At 44.3% G+C, this 22,090-nt stretch overlaps 1 protein-coding gene across 4 annotated transcripts in view; it reads right to left on the minus strand.

Moving 5' to 3' along the window:
• Window positions 1–22,090, minus strand: part of LOC134343979 (heme transporter FLVCR2-like) — a 250,933-nt gene that overhangs the window by 54,666 nt on the left and 174,177 nt on the right. For all 4 annotated transcript variants that reach the window (XM_063043005.1, XM_063042996.1, XM_063043023.1 and 1 more), the window contains exons 7-8: window positions 12,893–12,998; window positions 11,461–11,572 (exon numbers count right to left, since the gene is read on the minus strand). In XM_063043005.1, the coding sequence (XP_062899075.1) occupies window positions 11,461–11,572; window positions 12,893–12,998 (218 nt within the window). The remainder of the gene's footprint in view (window positions 1–11,460; window positions 11,573–12,892; window positions 12,999–22,090) is intronic.

The following is a 22,090-nucleotide window of genomic DNA, read 5'->3' on the forward strand; positions in this document are numbered from 1 at the left end:
CGTTTCTTGGTTCTTATTTGTTCAGGGAGTAGATCGATTAAGTTTTATTCTACTAATTTCAATGATATACTAACAGATAAATACACGTGGCGAAGGACAAAGTAAAATTCATTTCTTTTAATGTCAATGGGCTGTTAAATCCAATCAAATGCAGTAAAATTCTATCCAAAATGAAAAAACAACAAGCCCATGCAGTACACTTACAAGAAATTCACTTAAGTGATAATGAGCATGGAAAATTAAAGAGAACACCTACGCTCTGTCCACCAGAGAAAGCAGGATCTCCCAGTGGCCACACATTTTAATTCCACGCCCCATTCCCATTCTGATATGTCTATCCACGGCCTCCTCTACTGTAAAGATGAAGCCACACTCAGGTTGGAGGAACAACACCTTATATTCCATCTGGGTAGCCTCCAACCTGATGGCATGAACATTGACTTCTCTAACTTCCACTAATGCCCCACCTCCCTCTCGTACCCCATTCCTTATTTATGTATATACACACATTCCTTCTCACTCTCCTTTCTCTCCCTCTGTCCCTCTCACTATACCCCTTGCCCATTCTCTAGGTTCCCCCCCCTTTTCTTTCTCCCTAGGCCTCCTGTCCCATGATCCTCTCATATCCCTTTTGCCAATCACCTGTCCAGCTCTTGGCTCCATCCCTCCCCCTCCTGTCTTCTCCTATCATTTTGGATCTCCCCCTCCTCCCACTTTCAAATCTCTTACTAGCTCTTCTTTCAGTTAGTCCTGACGAAGGGTCTCGGCCTGAAATGCTGACTGTACCTCTTCCTAGAGATGCTGCCTGGCCTGCTGATCAGGGACAGTCAGCATGGCTTTGTGAAGGGCAGATCATGTCTAATAAGCCTGATAGAGTTCTTTGAGGAGGTGACCAGGCATATAGATGAGGGTAGTGCAGTGGATGTGATCTATATTGATTTTAGTAAGGCATTTGACAAGGTTCTACATGGTAGGCTTATTCATAAAGTCAGAAGGCATGGAACCCAGGGAAGTTTAGCCAGTTGGATTCAGAATTGACTTGCCTGCAGAAGGCAGAGGGTCGTGGTGGAGGGGGTACATTCAGATTGGAGGATTGTGACTAGTGGTGTCCCACAAGGATCTGTTCTGGTACTTCTACTTTTTGTGATTTTTATTAACGACCTGGATGTGGGGGTAGAAGGGTGGGTTGGCAAGTTTGCAGACGACACAAAGGTTGGTGGTGTTGTAGATAGTGTAGAGGATTGCTGAAAACTGCAGAGAGATGTTAATAGGATGCAGAAGTGGACTGAGAAGTGGCAGATGGAGTTCAACCCGGAGAAGTGTGAGGTGGTACACTTTGGAAGGACAAACTCCAAGGCAGAGTACCAAGTAAATGGCAGGATACTTGGTAGTGTGGAGGAGCAGGGGGATCTCGGGGTACATGTCCACAGATTCCTGAAAGTTGCTTCACAGGTAGATAGGGTAGTTAAGAAAGCTTATCGGGTGTTAGCTTTCATAAGTCGAGGGATAGAGTTTAAGAGTCGTGATGTAATGATGCAGCTCTATAAAATTCTGGTTAGGCCACACTTGGAGTACTGTGTCCAGTTCTGGTCGCCTCACTATAGGAAGGATGTGGAAGCATTAGAAAGGGTACAGAGGAGATTTACCAGGATACTGCCTGGTTTAGAGAGTATGCATTATGATCAGAGATGAAGGGAGCTAGGGCTTTACTCTTTGGAGAGAAGGAGGATGAGAGGAGACATGATAGAGGTGTACAAGATAATATGAGGAATAGATAGAGTGGATAGCCAGCGCCTCTTCCCCAGGGCACCATTGCTCAATACAAGAGGACATGGCTTTAAGGTAAGGGGTGGGAAGTTCAAGGGGGATATTAGAGGAAGGTTTTTTACTCAGAGAGTGGTTGGTGTGTGGAATGCACTGCCTGAGTCAGTGGTGGAGGCAGATACACTAGTGAAGTTTAAGAGACTACTAGACAGGTATATGGAGGAATTTAAGGTGGGGGGTTATATGGGAGGCAGGGTTTGAGGGTCGGCACAACATTGTGGGCTGAGGGGCCTGTAATGTGCTGTACTATTCTATGTTCTATGTTCTAATACTATTTGGAAACTAAATTAATTCAGACAATGGTAGTAGAATCATTTCAAACATGTATAAGGGTTTGTCAAATCTTAAAACACATTCGACTTCATACATTAAAACAAAATGGGAGAAGAAAGGAGGGAAAATAATATCTGAGGAAGACTGGACAATACTGGAGGTATCAATGGAAGTGTACTAGTTCACAGAAATGAAGGGAGTTTAGATGGAAAAACTTGATAAGATATTTTATTACACCCTCTCAGAAATCCCATTATGATAGTAACCTCCCTGTTTGCTGGAGAAATTGTGGAAATCAAAATGCAAACCTCCCCCTCGTACCCCATCTGTTACTTATTTTTATGCACACATTCTTTCTCTCTTTCTCCCTCTGTCCCTCTGAATATACCTCTTGCCCATCCTCTGGGTCCCCCCCCCGCCTTGTCTTTCTTCCCGGACCTATCAATCTCTGCCTTAAATACGCCCAATGACTTGGCCTCCACTGCTGCCTGTGGCAACAAATTCCATGGATTCACCACCCTCTGACTAAAAAAATTTCTTCATATCTCTGCTCTGAATGGGCGCCCTTCAATCCTTAAGTCATGCCCTCTCGTACTAGACTCCCCCATCATGCGAAACAACTTTGCCACATCCACTCTGTCCATGCCTTTCAACATTCAAAATGTTTCTATGAGGTCTCCCCTCATTCTTCTAAACTCCAAGGAATACAGTCCAAGAGCGGACAAACGTTCCTCATATGTTAACCCTCTCATTCCCAGAATCATTCTAGTGACTCTTCTCTGTACCCTCTCCAACGTCAGCACATCCTTTCTTAAATAAGGAGACCAAAACTGCCCACAGTACTCCAAGTGAGGTCTCATCAGCGCCTTATAGAGCCTCAACATCACATCCCTGCTCCTATACTCTAGAAATGAATGCCAACATTGCATTCGCCTTCTTCACTACTGACTCAACCTGTAGGTTAACCTTAAGAGTATCCTGTACGAGGACTCCCAAGTCCTGTTGCATCTCAGAACTTTGAATTCTTTCCCAATTTAAATAATAGCCTGCCCGTTTATTACTTCTGCCAAAATGCAAAACCATACATCTTCCAACATTGTACTTCATTTGCCACTTTTCTGCCCATTCTTCCAATCTATCCATGTCTCTCTGCAAACTCTCCATTTCCTCAGCACTACCGGCCCCTCCATCTATCTTCGTATCGTCAGCAAACTTAGCCACAAAGCCATCTATTCCATAATCCAAATCGTTGATGTACAATGTAAAAAGAAGCGGCCCCAACACCGACCCCTGTGGAACACCACTGGTAACCGGCAGCCAACCAGAATAGGTATCCACATATGTAACTTTCCCGTAATTCCATGGGCTCTTATCTTGATAAGTAGCCTCATGTGTGGCACCTTGTCAAAGGCCTTCTGAAAATCCAAATATACAACATCCACTGCATCTCCCTTGTCTAGCCTACTGGTAATTTCCTCAAAAAATTCTAATAGGTTTGTCAGGCAGGATTTTCCTTTAAGGAATCCATGCTGAGTTCTGCCTATCTTGTCATATGCCTCCAGGTACTCTGTAACCTCATCCTTGACAATTGACTCCAACAACTTCCCAACCACCGATGTCAAGCTAACAAGTCTATAATTTCCTTTTTGCTTCCTTGCCCCCTTCTTAAATAGCGGAATGACATTTGCAATCTTCCAGTCTTCCATAACCATGCCAGAATCTATCAACTTTTGAAAGATCATCGCTAATGCCTCCGCAATCTCCACAGCTGCTTCCTTCAGAACATGAGGGTGCATTCCATCTGGTCCAGGAGATTTATCTACCTTTAGACTATTCAGCTTCCTGAGTACTTTCTCTGTCATAATTGTGACTGCGCACACTTCTCTTCCCTGCCGCCCTTGAGTGTCCGGTATACTGCTGATGTCTTCCTCAGTGAAGACTGATGCAAAATACTCGTTCAGTTCCTCTGCCATCTCCTTATCTCCCATTACAATTTCTCCAGCATCATTTTCTATCGGTTCTATATCTACTCTCACCTGTCTTTTACTCTTTATCTACTTGAAAAAGCTTTTAGTATCCTGTTTGATATTATTTGCTAGCTTCCTTTCATAGTTCATCTTTTCCCTCTTAATGACCTTAGTTTTCTTTGGTAAGGTTTTAAAAACTTCCCAATCCTCTGTCTTCCCACTAATTTTTGCTTCCTTGTATGCCCTCTGCTTTAACTTTGGCTTTGACTTCTCTTGTCAACCATGGTTTCATCCTTTTTCCATTCGAAAATTTCTTCGTTTTTGGAATATACCTGTCTTGCACCTTCCTCGCTTCTTGCATAAACTCCAGCCACTGCTGCTCTGCCGTCTTTCCCGCCAGTGTCCCTTTCCAGTCAACTTTGGCCAGTTTCTCTCTCATGCCAATGTAATTTCCTTTACTCCACTGAAATACCGACACATCTGAACTGGAAGAAGGCCAAATTTGAAGAAATGAGAAAGGATCTAAAAAGCGTGGATTGGGACAGGTTGTTCTCTGGCAAAGAAGTGATTGGTAGGTGGAAAGCCTTCAAAGGGGAAATTTTGAGAATGCAGAGTTAGTATGTTCCTGTCAGGATTAAAGGCAAATTGAACAGGAATAAAGAACCTTGGTTCTCAAGGGATATTGCAACTCTGATAAAGAAGAAGAGGGAGTTGTATGAAATGTATAGGAAACAGGGGGTAAATCAGGTGCTTGAGGAGTATAAGAAGTGCAAGAAAATACTTAAGAAAGAAATCAGGAGGGCAAAAAGAAGACATGAGGTTGCCTTGGCAGTCAAAGTGAAGGATAATCCAAAGAGCTTTTACAAGTATATTAAGAGCAAAAGGATTGTAAGGGATAAAATTGGTCCTCTTGAAGATCAGAGTGGTCGGCTTTGTGCGGAACCAAAGGAAATGGGGGAGATCTTAAATAGGTTTTTTGCGTCTGTATTTACTAAGGAAGCTGGCATGAAATCTATGGAATTGAGGGAATCAAGTAGTGAGACCATGGCAACTGTACAGATTGAAAAGGAGGAGGTGCTTGCTGTCTTGAGGAAAATTAAAGTGGATAAATCCCCGGGACCTGACAGGGTGTTCCCTCGGACCTTGAAGGAGACTAGTGTTGAAATTGCGGGGGCCCTAGAAGAAATATTTAAAATGTCGCTGTCTACGGGTGAAGTGCCGGAGGATTGGAGAGTGGCTCATGTTGTTCAGTTGTTTAAAAAAGGATCGAAAAGTAATCCAGGAAATTATAGGCCGGTGAGTTTAACGGTGTGCATGGTAGGTCATGTTTGACCAATCTGTTGAGGAGTTTTTTGAGGAGGGGTTACCAGGAAAGTGGATGAAGGGAAGGCAGTGGATGTTGTCTACATGGACTTCAGTAAGGCCTTTGACAAGGTCCCGCATGGGAGGTTAGTTAGGAAAATTCAGTCGCTAGGTATACATGGAGAGGTGGTAAATTGGATTAGACATTGGCTCGATGGAAGAAGCCAGAGAGTGATGGTAGAGAATTGCTTCTCTGATTGGAGGCCTGTGACTAGTGGTGTGCCACAGGGATCAGTGCTGGGTCCATTGTTATTTGTCATCTATATCAATGATCTGGATGATAATGTGGTAAATTGGATCAGCAAGTTTGCTGATGATACAAAGATTGGAGGTGTAGTAGACAGTGAGGAAGGTTTTCAGAGCCTGCAGAGGGACTTGGACCAGCTGGAAAAATGGGCTGAAAAATGGCAGATGGAGTTTAATACTGACAAGTGTGAGGTATTGCACGTTGGAAGGACAAACCAACGTAGAACATACAGGGTTAATGGTAAGGCACTGAGGAGTGCAGTGGAACAGAGGGATCTGGGAATACAGATACAAAATTCCCTAAAAGTGTCGTCACAGGTAGATAGGGTCGTAAAGAGAGCTTTTGGTACATTGGCCTTTATTAATCGAAGTATTGAGTATAAGAGCTGGAATGTTATGATGAGGTTGTATAAGGCATTGGTGAGGCCGAATCTGGAGTATTGTGTTCAGTTTTGGTCACCAAATTACAGGAAGGATATAAATAAGGTTGAAAGAGTGCAGAAAAGGTTTACAAGGATGTTGCCGGGACTTGAGAAACTCAGTTACAGAGAAAGGTTGAATAGGTTAGGACTTTATTCCCTGGAGCGTAGAAGAATGAGGGGAGATTTGATAGAGGTATATAAAATTATGATGGGTATAGATAGAGTGAATGCAAGCAGGCTTTTTCCACTGAGGCAAGGGGAGAAAAAAACCAAAGGACATGGGTTAAGGGTGAGGGGGGAAAAGTTTAAAGGGAACATTAGTGGGGGCTTCTTCACACAGAGAGTGGTGGGAGTATGGAATGAGCTGCCAGACGAGGTGGTAAATGTGGGTTCTTTTTTAACATTTAAGAATAAATTGGACAGATGCATGGATGGGAGGTGTACGGAGGGATATGGTCCGTGTGCAGGTCAGTGGGACTAGGCAGAAAATGGTTCGGCACAGCCAAGAAGGGCCAAAGGGCCTGTTTCTGTGCTGTAGTTTCTATGGTTCTATGGTTCTATCAGATTTCGGCTTCTCTTTTTCAAATTTCACAGTGAACTCAATCATGTTATGATCACTGCCTCCTAAGGGCTCCTTCACCTCAATCTCTCTAATCACATCCGGTTCCTTACACAATAACCAATCCAGTACAGCCAATCCCCTAGTGGGCTCAACAACAAGCTGTTCTAAAAAGTCATCTCGCAGACATTCTACAAATTCTCTCTCGAGATCCAGTGCCGACCTGATTTTCCCAATCCACTACTGGAGTGGGATACACAATGCCCTTCAAGACATTTTTAAATGTGAAATACCCTTAGAAAGTAAGACCATATATTTTGGGTATGTACCTCAAGAATGGTTGAAGAGAGATAAATATTTAATGAATATAATGCTGGTGGCTGGTAAAAAGACTGTTACCAGGAAATGGTTATCATAGGAGAGCCCAACTTTAAACGCATAGATGGAAATTACAATGAACACATCCAAAATGGAGAAGATTACAGCATCTGTTAATCATAAGTTGGATCAATTTGATTCATACTGGGAAAAATGGTTCAACTACATAACACCTCATAGGCCTGATTTTATTCTCACAAATCAACGAATATGTTGCTAAAAAAAAAATCACTCCCTACTTGTACTTAGCTTTCTCCTTTTGCTTGTTCTTTCTTTCCTCTCCTTTCTATAGGTGTACAGATTTCCCCCGCCATCCGAAGGTAGAGCGTTCCTATGAAATGGTTCGTAAGCCGAAATGTCGTAAAGCGAAGAAGCAATTAGCATTTACTTATATGGGAAAATTTTGTGAGTGTTCGCAGACCCAAAAATAACCTACCAAGTCATGCCAAATAACACTTAAAACCTAAAATAACAGTAACATACAATAAAAGCAGGAATGATATGATAAATACACAGCCTATATAAAGTAGAAATACTTTTCCACAATCATTGCTGCACTGTTCTCCGTAGCGAAAATCCAATGCAAGTGCCGTCGGCAAAAACACAGCGCAAGCGCTGTTGGCAGAAACACTCTCTCCAGTAACCTTTAAGCTATGAAGCTGCCAAATCATACCAAATAACACGTAAAAATACACAGCCGATATAAAGTAGAAATAATGTATGTACAGTGTAGTATCACGGGAATCGGGAAGACAGCGAGCACACTGATGATGGGGTGTTAGGCTGAGTCACTGGAGTTTGGGTGCTGCAGTGGCCCCCATCCTCCGGGCAGCGACCCGATACTGATCCGCGAAGCATGCAGGGGTACAGTGGTAGGCGGGAGGCACTCAGCACATCTTTAAGAAAAAAGCCAAAATAAACATGCTAATTAATTAGGCGCCGCCCGGCACGTAAATGTCGGCCCAGATCAGAGGCGACGCAATCAGCAATCACCTCTGATCTGGGCCGACAATTACGTGCCGGGCGGCAACTAATTAATTAGCATGTTTATTTCAGCTTTTTTCTTAAAGATGTGCTGTGTGTCTCCCGGCTACCGCTTCATTCTCCGCGAATCGGTATCTGTCCGTGGCCTGGGGGTGGGGGTGGTGGGACACTGGGGTGTCGTCTGCTTCCATCAGGGAGGCAGCTCATCTTCTATGACTGCCCACCTCGATGTCGAAGGTTGAGGTTCGTCGTCTGCTGTGGCTGATGTGGAAGGTTTGCTTGACTGCTGAGCCTCGTGCATTTTTAGATCATACAGTTCTTTGTAAGCACTCAAACCATCCTGCAAATATGCCTTAAACCAACGTACCCTTTCAAAATTAAAGTCGTACTTTATCATTACCCATTAGGTTTTGATTGTTATCCTTTCCTCTTCCAATTGCATCAGCTCTTCATCGATCAGTTCTTGGTCATGGGATGCCAAAACCTCTTCAACATCATCTTCGTCAGCTTCCACAAGCCAAACTCACTTTGTCCTTACTTGGTTCACCACGATCATAACGCTTAATTATGTCTAGTTTTACGCTAAGTGTAACACCCTTACGAGCTCTTTTAGGCTTTTCCGATACCTTAGAACTCATCTTGCAAATGGATGCTCACAGGCACGTGTTTAAGCAATGCCGGCGAGAATGCCGCTCCGAATCTGGGGGAGAGCGGCTGCCTGGGGCGCACGCTGATTTTTATCGCGGGCTGCTTTTTTTTTGCGCGCTGCCTTTCTTCGTAACAGTGAAAACACCTTCTGTTAGCGAAAACAGGGAACTAATGTAGGTCTTTCGTAACAGTGAGGTTTCGTAAAGCGGATGTTCGAAAAGCGGGGGATACCTGTATACCTCAGATAAATATTATGTGGAGATTTATGCAAATATGATTATATGATATAAAATATGTACAATATCTGAAATACATCTTATCGAAATGTTTGTTTGATGATGAACTTCAATAAAATATAGATTACAAAAAAAAAGGATTCGTCTCCTTTCGGATTAACCGGGTCATGATATGAATGTTCCTGACTCGACCCTTTTTTTTTTACGAGGCCTAGCGGCTAACTCAACGCTCAACCCAGCATGGATGAAAAACGTGCTCGGGGGCTGACCTGACTCGGATTCGAACTCGGGAGCCTTTGCATTGTCGAAAACAATGGAACCCCAGAATATTGAGCTGCTACTCCTGCCCCTCCTGCAACCAAGTCTCACTAATGGCTACAATATCCCAATTCCACGTGCCAATCCACGTGAAGGAAACAATAAATAAAGCAGGGAAAACATCTACCTTGAGCTTTTTCATCTTCTCTCACTCAAGCCTCTGTGAGTGAAATCAAATACCACAGTGGCATTTATGAGGTTGTTAGATAGACCCATGAATATGCAGGAAATGGAGGGAGATTGATCTTATAAGGGCCTGTTAGCCTGACCTCAGTGGTTGGGAAGATTTTAGAGTCAATTGTTAAGGATGAGGTGATGGAGTACTTGGTGACACAGGGCAAGGTAGTACAAAGTTAGCATACTTTTCTTCAGGGAAAATTCTGCCTGATGAACCTGTTGGAATTCTTTGAGAAGATTACAAGTAGGATAGATAAAGAGGATGCAGTGGAGGCTGTGTATTTGGACTTTCAGAAGACCTTTGACAAGGTGCCATACATGAGGCTGCTTACCAAGTAAGAGCCCATGGTAACACAGGAAAGTTACTGCCATGGTTAGAGCATTGGCTGATTGGTAGGTGGCAGCAAGTGGGAATAAAAGGATCCTTTTCTGGTCGGCTGCCAGTGACTAGTAGTGTTCCACAGGGATCGGTGTTGGGACCACTTCTTTTTATGCCGTAAATAAATGATTTAGATGTTGGAATAGATGACTTTGTTGCCAAGTTTGCAGATGATACGAAATTGGTGGAGGGGCAGGTAGTATTGAGGAAACAGGTAAGATGCAGAAGAACTTAGGCAGATTAGGAGAATGGGTAAGGAAGTGGCAATTGGAATACAGGTCGACCTTCACTAATCTGGCACCATTGGGACCTGAGGAGTGCCGGATAAGTGAAGGAACCGGATTACAGGTAGTTGGATTAGTGAAGGTCGACCTGTACAATGTTGGAAAATGCATGGTCATGCACTTTGGTAGTAGAAATAAATGTGCAGACTGTTTTTGAAATGGGGAGAAATTCCAGGAATCTGAGATGCAGAGGGACTTGGGAGTCCTTGTGCAGAACACCCTGAAAGTTAACTTGCAGGTAGAGTCGGTGGTGAGGAAGGCAAATGCCATGTTAGCATTTATTTCAAGAGGTCTAGAATACAAGAGCAGGGATGTGATGCTGAGGCTTTATAAGACACTGGTGAGGTCTCACCTTGAGTATTGTGAACAGTTTTGGGCCCCTCATCTTAGAAAAGATGTGCTGGCATTGGAGAGGGTCCAGAGGAGGTTCACAAGGATGATTCCAGGAATGAAAAGTTTATCATATGAGGAACGTTTGATGGCTCTGGGTCTGTACTTGCCGGAATTCAGAAGGATGAGGGGGGATCTCATTGAAACTTTTCGAATGTTGAAAGGCCTGGACAGAATAAATGTGGAAAGGGTATTTCCCAGAGTGGAAGAGTCTAGGACAAGAGGGCACAGCCTCAGGATAGAGGGGCACGCTTTCAAAACAGAGATGCGGAGAAATTTCTTTAGCCAGAGGTTGGTGATTTTGTGGAATTTGTTGCCACCTGCAGCTGTGGAGGCAGGTTGGTGGGTGTATTTAAGGCAGAGATTGATAGGTTCTTGTTTGGACATGGCATAAAAAGTTACGGGGAGAAGGTCGGGAACTGGGGTTGAGGAGGAGATAGAAAAAATGGATTAGCCATGATTGAATGGCAGAGCAGACTGAATGGGCCAGATGGCTTAATTCTGCTCCTATGTCTTATGGTCAGAAGAGCTTTAATTTAATTGGTGCAGACATCTGCGATTTAAAAAAAATGAAGGCTATGTGGGAGTGAAGGGTTAGATTGATCTTAGAGTAGGTTAAAACATTGGCACAATATTGAGGGCTGAAGGACCTGTATTACACTATAATGTTCTATGTTCTATCTAAAAATTTCCTCCTACACAGAATCAGATTATCCCTATACAGCCCATTTTTCTGGCATCTAGCTGAGAGTCTCTTAAATGTCTCTAATAATGCATTTGCCTTTACTACCACCTTGGTAGCAAGTTCCTTCACCCATCAATTTGTGTAAAACACCCCTTGCAACATCCCCCTGCAACCTTCCTCCAAACAACTTCCTTGAAATGATAATATTGAAGGTAGCCCCATCATGATATATGTGGATTTACATTGACATATCAAATCTCTGCTTCACAGCTGTATCTAAGCACTGAATTTAATGCAAGGTTTGAGATAAATGCAGAATCTTCCTTACCCGTTAGTACAGTTCCCACGAAGAGAAATACAAAAATGAAAATATTTCCTGCCTTCGTTCCAAAGTAATCAATGAGTTTTCCCTGTGAGATGGTGAAGATGATTCCAAAAACCTGAAATACAAACAATAAACACAGATACAGGTAACATGGTGTGACCCTGGTAGTGGACGCCCACCATGCCCTCCCACGTGTAATATGTTGTTCTCCTGATTTCTAACATTTTCTCAGTCATGGAATCATACATATTCAGCCCAATTCATCCACACCAAGGAAAGGACACCCTTCCAAACGAACCCCCTCACCCAGTACTTGGCTCATAGCTCTGACCCAATGTCCTGCCCCATTCCCAGACTACTTCCCACTTGGGGCTGATCCCGAGTGACCCAGTTCTCATGCTGGCCCTGTTATGTTGATATTTTTTGTGTTGACGCAGAGCACACTTTACCAACTCTATGTAAAATACGTCACCCCTGTCTCACCAAATTCCAATACAAGTAATCGTTATTCCCATTCTGTTACAAGTTCCTTCTACACTGTGGTTCATTCATTCAAATATCTCTCTTATTTGAAACAGTGAACCCCATGTTTAAATTTGTAATCCAATTACCCTTTTAAGCTAAATTTTTGCCAACTTTCCTCCTTCTGTCACTTTTTGCAGCTTGTCCCACTAAGTAAATCCTGCTGATGAATACTTTTAATCCACCCTGTAACACTGACACTTCAATACAATATCTGAAGGTCATGTCTCAATGCCCTCAGTTAGAGTCATGTTTAGCTTCAAACATCACCTGATATCCGTTGGCATCAACACTTAAGACAGTGACATATTTTCTTGCAGTTCACAGCAACTTTAAATCAACTGTGGAAGCAAATTTTGATAAAGAAAAATGTTTTTCCAAAACCAGTGCTCAAGACTTCATATATAGGAGCAGAATTAGGCCAGATGGCACATCAAGTCTGCTCCACCATTCCATCATAGCTAATTTATTTTCCCCTCTCACTCCATTCTCTTCCTTTTTCTGGGAACTGTATGTACCTTGGTCCAGGTATGTATGCTTGTTGCAGGCATGTGCTGTAAGAATTTCACTTTCAATGTGACTGGGATCTCCAAGCTAAAATTCATGCTGGGTAGGATAGTGGATCATTACTTAGTAAAACTAGCAGCACCGCAAGCCCCACAACAGATCGATGTTCTTTATCAGCTGAGGAAGGAGGAACCCACAGATAGCAGTGTACAATTACAAAGAGAGGGGCAAGTATCTGGCCTGTGGAGAGAGTTTAATGAGCAAGAGGGTGCAGGGAGGAACAATTATACACTGCTGCATTAGGCCATAACTAAGACACATCTGTCTTAATGATACCCCCAATGTGGACAAGTCACTGGGCACGTGAGATCAACGGAAGTCCGAATAAGTGTACAAACGTGCTTACCTGTGCAGCCTCATTGAGCAGTCCCGAAGAGGTTCCCTCAGACTCAGGGTAGGTGAGCTCTGCACCAAACTCAAAGCCAAGTGGTAGATAACCAGTCATAAAGAACCTGATTATGAAACAGGTAAAGTGCAAGACACCATCCGGAACAGTTCTGTCATTAAGATTGTAAACTAAGCAAATATTAGTTAGCACAAGTTATGAACTTAACTTTTGAACTGGACTGCTGCTGGGAAATGGGGATTATGGAAGCTCCAAGACCCCATGAGTGACTGTTGGTCCTCAGGAGCAACTTGCCATATCTGCTGTACCACTGCACAGGGCTGTAATATAGTTTTGTTGCATGCAAAGAAAGCCAAGGGGAGAAGGTGACAGCAGGCTTATTCCCCAGAAGGATAGTGCTATTCAGTTGGGACTTTACAGCAATTCGACACTTCATGCATACTTTGCGTGGAATGGGCTGCCAGTAATGGTGGTGGAAGCTGATACAATAGGGTCTTTTAAGAGACTCCTGGATAGGTACACGGAGCTTAGAAAAATAGAGGGCTATGGGTAACCCTAGGTAATTTCTAAAGTAAGTACACTTTGGCATAGCATTGTGGGCCAAAGGGCCTGTATTATGCAACACACACAAAACGCTGGTGGAACGCAGCAGGCCAGGCAGCATCTATAGGAAGAAGTACAGTCGACGTCTTGGCCTGAAACATCGACTATACTTCTTCATATAGATGCTGCCTGGCCTGCTGCATTCCACCAGCATTTTGTGTGTGTTGCTTGAATTTCCAGTATCTGCAGATTTCCTCGTGTTCACGTTCTACCCATGCTAGTACCTTTCCTGTAATACCATGGGCTCTGTCTCGTTAGGCAGCCTAATGTGTGGCACCTTGTCAAAAGCTTTCTGAAAATCCAAGTGAACAACATCTGCTGGCTTTCCTTTGTCTATACTACCTGGTATTTCCCCAAAGAATTCCAACAGATTCATCAGGCAAGAATTCCTATTTACAAAACCACGCTGGCCTATTTTAACTTGTGCCTCCAAGTAGCCCAATCTTCATCCTTAGTAACAGACTCCCAACATCTTTTCAACCACTGCGGTCAGACTGACTGGCCTATAATTTCCTTTCTTCTGCCTCCCTCCCTAAAGAATGCAATTTTCCAGTCCTCAGGAATCACTCCAAAATCTATTGATTCTTGAAAGATCATTAGTAATGCCTCCACCTGTTGTGCAGGAGGGAAGGAGGGAGAAAAGGAATGCAGTAGTCATAGGGGATTCCATAGTTAGGGGAACGGACAGGAGATTCTGTGAGCCTGACAGAGATACCCGCATGGTGTGTTGCCTCCCAGGTGCCAGGGTACGGAATGTCTCAGATCGGGTCCTGGATATTCTGAAGGGAGAGGGCGAGCAGCCAGTTGTCTTGGTACATGTTGGTACCAATGACACAGAGAGGACAAAGGAGGAGGTCCTGAAGAGAGATTTCCGGGAGTTAGGAAGGAAGCTAAGAAGCAGGACCTCCAGGGTAGTAATCTCAGGATTGCTACCTGTGCCATGTGCTAGCGAGGGCAAGAATAGTAGGATCAGGCAGATGAATGTGCGGCTGAGGGACTGGTGCAGGGGACAGGGCTTCAGATTCTTGGATCATTGGGATCTCTTCTGGGGGAAGTATGACCTGTTCAAAAAGGACGGGTTACACATAAACCCGAAGGGGACCAATATCCTGGCAGGAAGGTTTAATAGAGCTGTTGGGGGGGTTTAAACTATTTTGGCAGGGGCTTGGGAACTGGAATGATAGAGCAGAGGAAGGGGAAAACAGAAATAAATCTAAGATAGTGAGCAGTAAAGCTGTCAGGAAGGACAGGCAGGTGATGGGGCAAATTTACAGCCATTGGGATGAGTTGCAGTGGATTCAAAGCAAAAAGTACCAAATACTGGACTTAAGGTGTTATACTTAAATGCGTAAGGAATAAGGTGGATGATCTTGTCGTACAGCTACAGATTGGCAGGTATGATATTGTGGCCATCACTGAGACCTGGCTAAAGGATGCATGTCCCTGGGAGCTGAACGTCCAAGGATACACGGTGTATCGGAAGGATAGGAAGGTAGGCAGAGGGGGAGGCGTGGCTTTATTGGTAAGAAATGATATTAAATCGTTAGAAAGAGGTGATATAGGATTGGAAGGTGCAGAATCTTTTTGGGTTGAGCTAAGAAATTACAGGGGTAAAAGGACCCTGATGGCAGTTATATACAGGGCGCCAAACAGCTGCAGTGATGTGGACTACAAATTACAACAGGAAATAGAAAAGGCTTGTCAGAAGGGCAGTGTTATGATAATTGTGGGGATTTTAACATGCAAGTGGATTGGGAAAATCAGGTTGGCACTGGATCTCAAGAGAGAGAATTTGTAGAATGTCAATGAGATGGCTTCTTAGAACAGCTTGTTGTTGAGCCCACCAGAGCAGAGAAGTGGCAAATGAAATACAATGTTGGAATGTGTATGGTTATGCACTTTGGTAGAAGAAATAAACGGACAGACTATTATTTAAATGGGGAGAGAATTCAAAGTTCTGAGATGCAACGGGACTTGGGAGTCCTCGTACAGGATTCCCTTAAGGTTAACCTCCAGGTTGAGTCGGTGGTGAAGAAGGTGAATGCAATGTTGGCATTCATTTCTAGAGGAATAGAGTATAGGAGCAGGGATGTGATGTTGAGGCTCTATAAGGCACTGGTGAGACCTCACTTGGAGTACTGTGTGCAGTTTTGGGCTCCTTATTTAAGAAAGGATGTGCTGACGTTGGAGAGGGTACAGAGAAGATTCACTAGAATGATTCCGGGAATGAGAGGGTTAACATATGAGGAACGTTTGTCCGCTCTTGGATTGTATTCCTTGGAGTTTAGAAGAATGAGGGGAGACCTCATAGAAACATTTCGAACGTTGAAAGGCATGGACAGAGTGGATGTGGCAAAGTTGTTTCCCATGGTGGGGGAGTCTAGTACGAGAGGGCATGACTTAAGGATTGAAGGACGCCCATTCAGAACAGAGATGCGAAGAAATTTTTTTAGCCAGAGGATGGTGAATCTATGGAATTTATTGCCACGGGCGGCAGTGGAGGCCAAGTTATTGGGTGTATTTAAGGCAGAGATTGATGGGTATCTGAGTAGCCAGGGCATCAAAGGTTATGGTGAGAAGGCGGGGGAGTGGGACTAAATGGGAGAATGGATCAGCTCATGATAAAATGGCGGAGCAGACTCGATGGGCCGAATGGCCGACTTCTGCTCCTTCGTCCTACGGTCGTATGGTAGTAATCTCAGGATTGCTGTCTGTGCCACGTGACAGTGAGCACAGGAATAGAATGAGGTGGAGGATAAATGTGTGGTTGAAGAAATGGAGCAGGGGGCAGGGATTCAGATTTCTGGATAACTGGGACCTCTTTTGGAGAAGGTGGAACCTGTACAAATGGGTCAGGTTGCACTTGAATCCGAAGGGGATCGATATTCCTGTGGGCAGGTTCACTGGAGCTGTTGGGAGTGGTTTTAAAGTAATATTGCAGGGGCGATGGGAACCAGTATGATAGAGCTGAGAAAGTAGCTGATGGGTGTAACATGAATGTAAGGAAGGACAAGTCAAATATTGGGTACAAATGAAAAAAGATCAAACAGTTAAATTATACCATTGAGGCAAAATTCAAAAGGGTGAAGAATGCAGGACTGAAGGTACGGTATTTACATACGTGTAGCATTCGGAAGAAGGTGGACAAACACATGGCGCAATTAGAGATTGGTTGTTATGATGTTGTGGCTGAACATCGTGAACATCGAAGGTTGGGAGCTCATCATCAAAGGATATACTTTGTATGGAAAGAACAGGTAGGAGACACAGGCGGTGGTGTGGCTCTGTTGGTAAGAGATGGAATTACGTCTTTAGAAAGAGGTGACATAGGGTCAAAGAATGTTGAATTTTTTTCAGAGTTATGAAACTGCAAGGGTTAAAAGACCATATCGGAATTATTTGGGCCCCAAACAGTAGCCAAGTTGTGGGGCTGAGATTGCAAAGGGAGCTGGAAAAGGCATGTTACAAGGTAATGACACAATTGTAATGTGGAATTTCAATATGCAAGGGGTTTGGGAAAATCAGGTTGGTGTCGGATCGCAAGAGAAGGAATTTGTTGAATGCCTACGAGATGGCCTTTTAGAGCAGTTTGTGCTTGAGCCTACTTGGGGAAAGACCATCTTAGATTGGGTGTTGCGTAATAACCCAGATCTTATTAGGGTAAAGGTGCCAGGGTCCAGGATGTTTCTGATCATGTCCACGATATCCTGAAGTGGGAAGGAGAACAGCCAGAGGTCATGGTACATATTGGTACCAACAACATAGGTAGGAAAAGGGAGGAGGTCCTGAAAGCAGACTACAGGGAATTAGGAAAGAAGTTGAGAAGCAGGACCTCAAAGGTAGTAATCTCAGGATTATTGCCTGTGCCACGTGACAGTGAGTATAGGAATAAAATGAGGTGGAGGATAAATGCACGGCTGACGGATTGGAGCAAGGGGTAGGGATTCAGATTTCTGGATCATTGCGACCTCTTTTGGGGCTGGTGTGACCTGTACAAAAAGGACGGGTTGCACTTGACTCCAAAGTGGACCAATATCCTGGCAGGGAGGTTTGCTAAGGCTATTGGGAAGAGTTTCAACTAGAATTGCTGGGGTGTGGGAACTAAACTGAAGAGACGGAGGAAGGGGCTGTTGGCTCACAAATAGAGAAAGCTCGAAGACAGTGCGAGAGGGAGGATAGGCAGGTGATAGAGAAGGAATGTGCTCAGACCAATGGTTTGAGATGTGTCTATTTTAACGCAAGGAGTATTGTGAACAAAGCAAATGAGCTTAGAGCGTGGATCAGTACTTGGAGCTATGATGTTGTGGCCATTACAGAGACTTGGATGGCTCAGGGGCAGGAATGGTTACTTCGAGTGTCAGGCTTTAGATGTTTCAGAAAGGACAGGGAGGGAGGCAAAAGAGGTGGGAGCATGGCACTGTTGATTACAGATAGTGTTATGGCTGCAGAAAAGGAGGAAGACATGGAGGGACTGTCTACAGAATCTCTGCAGGTGGAACAGGAAGGATTCAATAACTCAACTGGGTGTTTTTTATACACCACCCAATGGTAACAGGGATATCGAGGAGCAGATAGGGATACAGATTCTGGTAAGGTGTAATAATAAGAGTTGTCGTGATGGGAGATTTTAATAGCGGGAGAAGATGATGGCATGACACAGTGCGCGCGGCCTCTCTGGTGATGAATACCTGTTATCTGTCAAGTAGGACACCGTGCACAATTCTGATTTGATGGAGGCAGACGTGAGAGCACGGAGGAACATCTGGAGAAACTTCTGAAATGCCTGTTTTGCTGCCACCGCTACTGTGTGATCTGAAATCTCCGGAGGGGAAGGCCCTGAACCCTCCGCTTTGCCTGTTGCTTGGCGGCCAGGGCCGGAGTCGAAGCGCTTGGCAGAGGTGGTGCTCAGCGCTCAGTATCGGAGTCGGAGGGCTGGTTGGAGGCTCGAAGTTTTCGGACGGTCTCAGAGTCGGACCGTGGTCAGGTGCTTCCAGGATGCTGCATCGGCAAGTTTGCGGCGCTGGAAGCTCATGGCAGGAAGAGTTTCTCCCTTCTACCGTCTGCGTAAGATGTTGGGGCTATCGGGACTTCGAGACTTTTTTTTTACCGTGCCCATGGTCTGCTCTTATCAAATTACAGTATTGCTTTGCACTGTTGTAACTATATGTTATAATTATGTGGTTTTGTCAGTTTTAGTCTTGGTCTGTCTTGTGTTTCTGTGATATCATACTGGAGGAACATTGTATCATTTTTTTAATGCATGCGTTACTAAATGACAATAAACGAGGACTGAGTGTCCTCATAATCTAAAAAAAAAATCTAATTTACCAGATATCGATTGGCATCTCCCTAGAGCAAGGGGTTTAGATGGGGAGGCGTTTGTTAGGTGTGTTCAGGAAGGTTTCTATCTCCTTTACAATAGCACTGGAGAGAGATAAGAATAGACAAGTTAGAAAAGTGTTTAACTGGAGTAAGGGGAAATATGAGGCTATCAGGCAGGAACTTGCAAGCTTAAATTGGGAACAGATGTTCTCAGGGAAAGGTATGGAAGAAATGTGGCAAAGTTCAGGGGATATTTGTGTGGAGTTCTGTATAGGTATATTCCAATGAGACATGGAAAGGATGGTAGGGTACAGGAACCGTGGTGTGCAAAGGCAGTTGTAAATCTAGTCAAGAAGAAAAGAAGAGCTTATGAAAGGTTTGAAAAACTAGGTAATGATAGAGATCTAGAAGATTATAAGGCTAGCAGGAAGGAGCTTAAGAAATAAATTAAGAGCCAGAAGGGGCCATGAGAAGGCCTTGGTGGACAGGACTCAGGAAAACCCCAAGGCATTCTACAAGTATGTGAAGAGCAAGAGGACAAGGCGTGAGAGAATAGGACCAATCAAGTGTGACAGTGGAAAAGTGTGTATGGAACTGGAAGAGATAGCAGAGGTACTTAATGAGTACTTTGCTTCAGTAATTACTACTGAAAAAGACCTTGACGATTGTAGGGATGACTTACAGTGGACTGCATAGCTTGAACATATAGACAGTATGAAAGAGGATGTGCTGGAGCTTTTGGAAAGCATCAAGTTGGATAAGTCACTGAGACCGGACGAGATATACCCCAGGCTACTGTGTGAGACGAGGGAGGAGATTGCTGAGCCTCTGGCGATGATCTTTGCATCATCAATGGGGACAGGAGAGGTTCCGGAGGATTAGAGGGTTGCGGATGCTGTTCCCTTATTCAAGAAAGGGAGTAGAGATCGCCCAGGAAATTATAGACCACAGAGTCTTACTTCAGTGGTTGGTAAATTGATGGAAAAGACCCTGAAAGGCAGGATTTATGAACATTTGGAGAAGCATAATATGATTCGGAACAGTCAGCATGGCCTTGTCAAAGGCAGGTCATGCCTTACGAGCCTAATTGAAATTTTTGAAGATGTGACTAAACACGTTGATGTAGGTAGAGTAGTAGATGTAGTGTACATGGATTTCAGCAAGGTACCCCATGCAAGGCTTATTGAGAAAGTAAGGAGGCACGGGATCCAAGGGGACCTTGCTTTGTGGATCCAGGATTGGCTTGCCCACAGAAGGCAAAGAGTTGTTGTAGATGGGTCATATTCTGCATGGAGGTCGGTGACCAGTGTTGTGACTCAGGGATCTGTTTTGGGACCCCTTCTCTTTGTGATTTTTATAAATGACCTGCATGAGGAAGTAGTGGGATGGGTTAGTAAATTTGTCGATGACACAAAGGTTGGGGGTGTTGTGGACAGTGTGGAGGGCTGTCAGAGGTTACAGTGGGACATCAATAGGATGCAAAACTGAGCTGACAAGTGTGAAGTGGTTCATTTTGGTAGGTCAAATATGATGGCAGAATCTGCTATTAATGGTAACACTCTTGGCAGTGTGGAGGATCAGAGGGATTTTGGGTCTGAGTCCATAGGACACTCAAAGCTGCTGTGCAGGTTGACTCTGGTTAAGAAGGCATATGGTGCATTGGCCTTCATCAGTCATGGGATTGAGTTTAAGAGCCAAGAGGTAATGTTACAGCTATATAGGACCCTGGTCAGACACCACTTGGAGTACTGTGCTCAGTTCTGGTCACCTCACTACAGGAAGGATGTGGAAACTATCGAAAGGGTGCAGAGGGGATTTACAAGGATGTTGCCTGGATTGGGGAGAATGCCTTATGCGAATTAGTTGAGTGAACTCGGCCTTTTCTCCTTGAAGCGGCGAAGGATGAGAGGTGACATGATAGAGGTGTATAAGATGATGAGAGGCATTGATCGTATGGATAGTCAGAGGCTTTTTCCCAGGGCTGAAATGGCTAACACGAGAGGGCACAGTTTTAAGGTGCTTGGAAGTAGGTACAGAGGAGATGTCTGGGGTAAGTTTTTTTTTCCACAGAGAGTGGTGAGTGCGTGGAATGGGCTGTCGGTGACAGTGGTGGAGGTGGATATGATAGGTTCTTTTCAGAGACTCCTGGATAGGTACATGGAGCTTAGAAAGATAGTGGGCTCTGGGTAACCTTAGGTAATTTCTAAAATAAGTGCATGTTCGGCACAGCATTGTCTAGACAGAGTAGAAGTAGAAAGGATGTTTCCCATGGTGGGGGAGTCTAGAACAAGAAGGCACAGCATCAGGTTGGAGGGACATCCATGTTGTTTGCACTTTTAAGGCAGAGATTGATAGGTTCTTGATTGGACATGGCATCAAAGGTTATGGGAATAAGGCCAGGGAGTGGGTTTGAGGAGGGGAAAAAGGATCAGCCATGATTGAATAGCAGAGCAGACTCGATGGGCAAATGGGCTAATTCTGCTCCTATGTCTTATGGTCTTATTCAATCTGTGGTAACTGTTCTGGAAACTGGGCATGTTTTGGGAGACAACAACTAGTGCATCTATCATCCATCTCCTTAAAACCCAAGGACTGTTATCATGGAGTCACAGTCATACACAATGGAGTAAGGTCCTCCATGCTGACAGTGTGTTCAGTGAACTAGTCCCAGCTGCCTGTGTTTAGCTCACGCTCTCTAAACTCTTCCATGCATGTGCTTAGCTAAGGAACACAGACAGAATGCTGGAGCAACTCAGCAGGCCAGGCAGCATCTATGGTAAAGAGTCTAATCGACTGCTGAAGGGGCTCGGCCCGAGGCATCAACGGTACACTTTTCCATAGATGCTGCCTGGCCTGCTGTGTTCCTCCAGCGTTTTGTGTGTGTTGCTTGGATTTCCAGCATCTGCAGATTTTCACTTGTTCATGTACTTATCTAAATGCTTTTAAATCTCTCACCTTTAATCTTAAACTGTGGGCTCTTGTTAGCACTCTTTCCTAAGGAAAAGGACGGTGTGTTTTATGATCCGCAGGTGGTGTCTCAACAGGGCTGCATCCATCACCCTAACCATCCACATAGAGGAGCCCGAGGACCCACGCTGAACTTCTTCCCCTCCACCGTCGTTTCGTAACAGTCCATGAACCGATGAACATTACCTCACCATTCCCTTGTTAATTGTTTATTTTGTACCTTATGGTGATTGTGTGCTTTTGCATTGTACTGCTGCCACAAAACAAATTTAACATCATTTAACCCAGTGATAATAAGCCTGATTC

Source organism: Mobula hypostoma, chromosome 1, assembly GCF_963921235.1.
Source record: "Mobula hypostoma chromosome 1, sMobHyp1.1, whole genome shotgun sequence".
Lineage (NCBI taxonomy): Eukaryota > Metazoa > Chordata > Chondrichthyes > Myliobatiformes > Myliobatidae > Mobula > Mobula hypostoma.